The sequence below is a fragment of the Cariama cristata genome, unplaced genomic scaffold (assembly GCF_000690535.1).
Source record: "Cariama cristata isolate BGI_N322 unplaced genomic scaffold, ASM69053v1 scaffold38812, whole genome shotgun sequence".
Classification (NCBI taxonomy): Eukaryota; Metazoa; Chordata; class Aves; order Cariamiformes; family Cariamidae; genus Cariama; species Cariama cristata.
The window spans coordinates 4,354-8,905 of NW_009603941.1; the positions used below are offsets into that span (position 1 = coordinate 4,354).

A 4,552-nucleotide genomic window follows, 5' to 3' on the forward strand; every position below is an offset into this window, starting at 1 on the left:
TCTGCCAGGTGGCAGTTGTCATCTGGAAAGTCCCAGCCGCTCCCTGGCAGGCAGGTCATCTGAACCGGTGATCAGCCCGGATCGCTTGTGGCATGAGCATTAGTCTGAGGTTGAGATGGTTTCGGGTACGGGCTACCCCCTTTCCCCTTTCAAAATGCCCTGCCTTGGCCCCCTCCCACTCACAAGCACCCAGCTGCCTTGGCTGGGTGGAAGAGCACTTGGGGGTGCCCATGGGTGCTCCTGTGATGGCCTCAGGCAGCACCCCAGCTCTGGCTGGCATTGCCCCCCGGGGCCTTCTCAGCTGCTGGGCTGCTACACTTTCTAACAAACTGGCATCGGGGGGATGTTTTTGTTGAGAAGTTGTGCTGTAATTCACAGCAGCTGCTTCTTCACTGCCAGGAGATGGGTGAGACCTGAAGCCAGGCTCCTGCCCAGCCGTCCCCAGGCCAGGCTTTGGTGAGGGGGAGGCCTGAGGTCACCCACAAATACAAGGGATTAAAAAAAGCAAATAGCACCTTGCATGCGAGTATTTCTTCTCCTCGTACTTTGCTCCTAGCCTGGTGCATGCCTGGCTGTTCCCCGTGCCCCAGTATGGGAAGCCGTGCCGTTGGCAGCTGGTTTTTCTGGCTGAGCTGGAGGGCAGAGCAGGTCCCTGTCTGGCTGCTGGGACTCATCCCCCCTGGTGCTGCCCAAACCTCCCACCAGCTGCAGGTTAAAGCTTTTGGAACTGCAGACACTGCCCCTCCCCAAACAGCCCCCCACAACCCTTTCTGCCCCCCAAAAAATATCCTGAGGTGAGCAGGATGCCCTGATGACAGTGCCCAGATCCATGCTGGCAGGGGTGGATGTTCTGAGCTGGGTCTCCATCCCTCCTGGGATGCAGCAGCAGGCAGCTGTGACCTCCTCAGGGACTCCCGCATCCCGCAGGGCTGAGAGCCAGCCCCGTGTGGGACTGCTGGTGATGCCTCCTCGCATGACACTTCTCATGGCCGTGAGTCACCCCGGCACATTCACCCCAAGCAGGGCTGGAAGGGGAAGTGTCTTCACCTGGGACACTTCTTCACTGGCTGCTGAGCAGTGAGGCAAGCACTGCCTCCACCAGCCCAGCACCCCGGACCCCAGCACGGTTGGGACCAGGGGACCACAGCACTGTCTGGAGCCAGAAGAAAGTGACACTGTGCTCCATTGCCTTCCAGGGATGCCTGGCTGGGAGGTAGGCGACTGAACAGCGGGGATGGAAGGGAGAGGACCCTACCGCATCTACGACCCTGGCGGAGGCTCAGAGGAGAATGGATCCACAGCCTTTGAGCGGCTGGTGGAGGAGAACACCCGGCTGAAGGAGAAGATGCAGGGGATCAAGTCTATTGGTAACTGCTGCGTGGCTGGGGGATGGGATTCACCGTTGGGGCAGCTCAGCCTCTGCCCCCCGAGCCTGGGGGTTTAGGAAGGGTGCTGTAAGAAGCTGGGGGTCTTGGCACTGGGGCAGCAGTAAAGCTCTCCCCATCCGGGGGGTTGAGCAGGATGTTTGGGCTTTTTCACATGGGGGTACAGAGGGAACAAGGCTTTTGCTGAACTCCTGGGGTGCTTTGTGGTGAGACAAATGGCTGGAAAAAAAGGCAAGTGATAGAGCAAGGTCAGGTCTTCAGAGTCTTGCAGCGGCAGGTCGCACATGCTGGGATCTGTTCTGCTTTTGATGAAAGCCCTCACCTCCCGCAACCCCTGTCGGATCAAGGGCTTTTCCCAGGTGCTGCTCAAAGACCCTGGTGCTGGGCACTCCCTGCAGTGGCAGGGACGTGCTGGTGTTGAAATGCTCCAACTTAGTTGTGCCATCCCCTTTGTCCTCCTTGGCCACCTTCCCCCACCCGCCCCCAGTTTTGCTTTTGGTCTCGTGACCCAGCTTCTGCTTTCGAGTCCTGCTTCTGCAGCCGAATTTCCACTTGCCTCGTGATTCCCGTCATGTCACCATGCCCCTACCTGGGACTGGGACCCGCTGGTGTGGGAGCAGCCACCTGAGGTGGGGAGAAGATCACGTTGCTGGTGCCAGACCCCAAAGCAGGCAGGCTGGACCCCTACATCCACCACCTAAGCTTAAATTCATTTCTTCTGGGAAGCGGAGGAGACCTCTGAGAGATGCAGTGCTGCTCTTTTGCCTCCTGTAACCAGTCCTCTGTGCATCAGCATGAGGGACTCTGCAGCCAGTGAGACACTGATCTAGCTTTGCTGTTGGACTTGACCAAGGAAAGTTGGTTTTGGATGAAGAAGGACCGTGCTGGGCACTTCTCCACCCAAGCAGAGGACTTGGTGTTGGTGGATGGGGCTGCTGCAGGGCAGGCACTTGGGGAAGGAGGGTGAGCATCCTTCTGTTGCCCGCAACAGGAGAGCTGCTGGAGGAGTCCCAGGTGGAGGCATCCAAGCTGCGGCAGAAGGCAGAGGACCTTGTGAAGGACAAGAAAATGCTGATGGCATCATCTTCCTTGGAGGACCTGGTGGAAACCGGAGGTAGGAGACGTGAGGGTCACTGGGGGGGAATAACCTGATGGCTCAGGATCCTGAGCTCAGGGGAAGGGAAAGGGTGTGAAGGAGACTTTCATGAAGGTTTTTTGCAGCCCTCTAATCTCTGGAGTTTATCAGACCATGCTGTCCTCCCTTCTCCTGGAGGGAGGTTTCTGTCCAGTCCCTATAGCTGGGGTAGAAACCATCCATCGGTGCCCGACCTTGCAGGGTGTCTGCTCTCTGCGTCCCCGTGCCAGGCGGGGAGAGGCCCTGCTCTCCAAAAGGCTCACGGCTACATCCTCTTCCCTCTCCGCAGCCGTCAGCCCTGATCCCAGCTCCACACGGGCTGCCCTGGGCAGTGCCCAGCCGGACACGGAAGCACGAAAATCTCCTCCAAATGTGAGTCTGGTGAATGCAAGAGCTGGTGCTGGCATTGCTGGAGGGAGAGACTATCCACCTAAAGTAAAAGGAGGCAGCCTTTAGCCTCTAGAAATGGGGATAAATCGGAAAGGAAGGGTCAGCTTCCCTGCTGTGGTCCCTGCCTCCATGTGGTGGGCATCCTGGGTTACCATTCCCCGGGGGGACCTGACCTGGCTGCCTCCCCTTCCAGGGATCCTCCTCGGAGTTTGAGATCGTTGCTGTGGAAGCACAGGGGTTTTCCCAGGAGAGCGGGAGAGCGGTGAGTGGCCATGGTGCCTGTGGGATTTGGTGGGTGGCAGGTGGAGAGTTGGTTGGTGTGGTGGTGGTACCAGGGCCGTGGGAGGGTGTGCAGACAGGCAGCGGTGTGCCCCGGTGCTGTAGCTGCCGGCAGGGCTGGGGGACCTGTGTCAAGGCATCCCTTGAGCAAACCACAGGGGAGGGATAAACTGCACCCGGGCGTTCCCAGGGAAGCAGAGCCAGCCCCAAGTAGAGTCCCCAGGACAGCACTTGTGCTGCGGTGCCCAGCCTCCACCAGTGATGAAGATGAGGGAACCTGACCGGTCTGCAAGCAGGAGGGAACCATGCAGCATCATGGCTGGTCCTCTCCATGTCTCGCTGGGGCTGGAGGACTCGGGATTGATGGCACTTGTGCCCCAGTGTGTACCGCTCTCCTCGCCTGGCCGAGGCAGGGAGAGGGGACAACATGCAGGCTGTCCTCCAAGTGCAAGGGCTCCCGTGTACAAGTGGCCTGGCCGGGCTGCTCGGGCACAGGGCCGGCAAAGCAGCCCCGGCCAGATGAGGACATCAGTGTCTCCAGATGCCACTCAACAGTGACAGGAAGGGCTGTGATGACCTGAGGAGCTGTCAGCAATGCTCTGATGCTCACGTCCTAGTGGCTGCACTGGGTGGGAGGACCAGGTCTCCGAGCCCCATCATTGCTGACAGGGTCTGTCCCAGCTGACGCACCTCCATTTGCTGCCACCTGAATGTGCCCCCGGCTGGCACTGCCCTGTCCTGGCTTCTTGTGTGTGCTGGAAGGAAGGAGAGGAGGGATGGGAGCCCCATGGGAGATGAACATCAGCTTGCACCACACAGTGCCAGTAAGGGGACATGCTTCCGTTGCACATCCCACTTTGCATTGACCAGGGAGGCTCCAGGAGGGGTTGAGTCTTGTTGGACCCTCATGGGGTGGCATCTGCTTGGCGATCAGCTGCTGGCACCTGAGCCGAGTGCCAGTCCCATGCTAACACCCAGGCACTCCAGCTGGGCTGGGGTCCTCACTGCCTCCCCTTGCCAGCCAGCACTGGTGGGAGGAACCGGCCATGCTGTGCCCCACACACACCCTCCCATAGCAGTTTCAGGGCTGTAAGCCCTGGGGCTGGTGCACCAGGGACACGCTGGGCTCCTGGCCCCACGCTGTGTTGCCCGGGGCATTCCCACGGGCGGCAGGCTGAGTCAGCGGGGCTGGGAGCGGAGCGGGCAAAGGTGTGCCAGCGCATCCCCACCTCCTCCCTGGCAGTGCCGCATGTGCGGGGCTGGGCTCTGTTGTGCTGGCAGTGTCTCCTAGGCAATGGAGGAGTTAACCGGCCACACCAGGGGAGGACAAGACTGTTGGGGCCCACCCTCATGCGTGGGTGGG

The 4,552-nt window shown here is 60.1% G+C and overlaps 1 protein-coding gene across 1 annotated transcript in view; it reads left to right on the forward strand.

Moving 5' to 3' along the window:
• Nucleotides 1–1,193: 1,193 nt before the first annotated feature.
• LOC104157880 (TNFAIP3-interacting protein 1-like) overlaps nucleotides 1,194–4,552 on the forward strand; it is a gene marked incomplete at its 3' end in the record, with an annotated part of 4,272 nt that continues 913 nt past the window's right edge. The window contains exons 1-4 of the mRNA XM_009695391.1: nucleotides 1,194–1,367; nucleotides 2,377–2,499; nucleotides 2,810–2,892; nucleotides 3,104–3,172. Of these exons, the coding sequence (XP_009693693.1) occupies nucleotides 1,235–1,367; nucleotides 2,377–2,499; nucleotides 2,810–2,892; nucleotides 3,104–3,172 (408 nt within the window). The remainder of the gene's footprint in view (nucleotides 1,368–2,376; nucleotides 2,500–2,809; nucleotides 2,893–3,103; nucleotides 3,173–4,552) is intronic.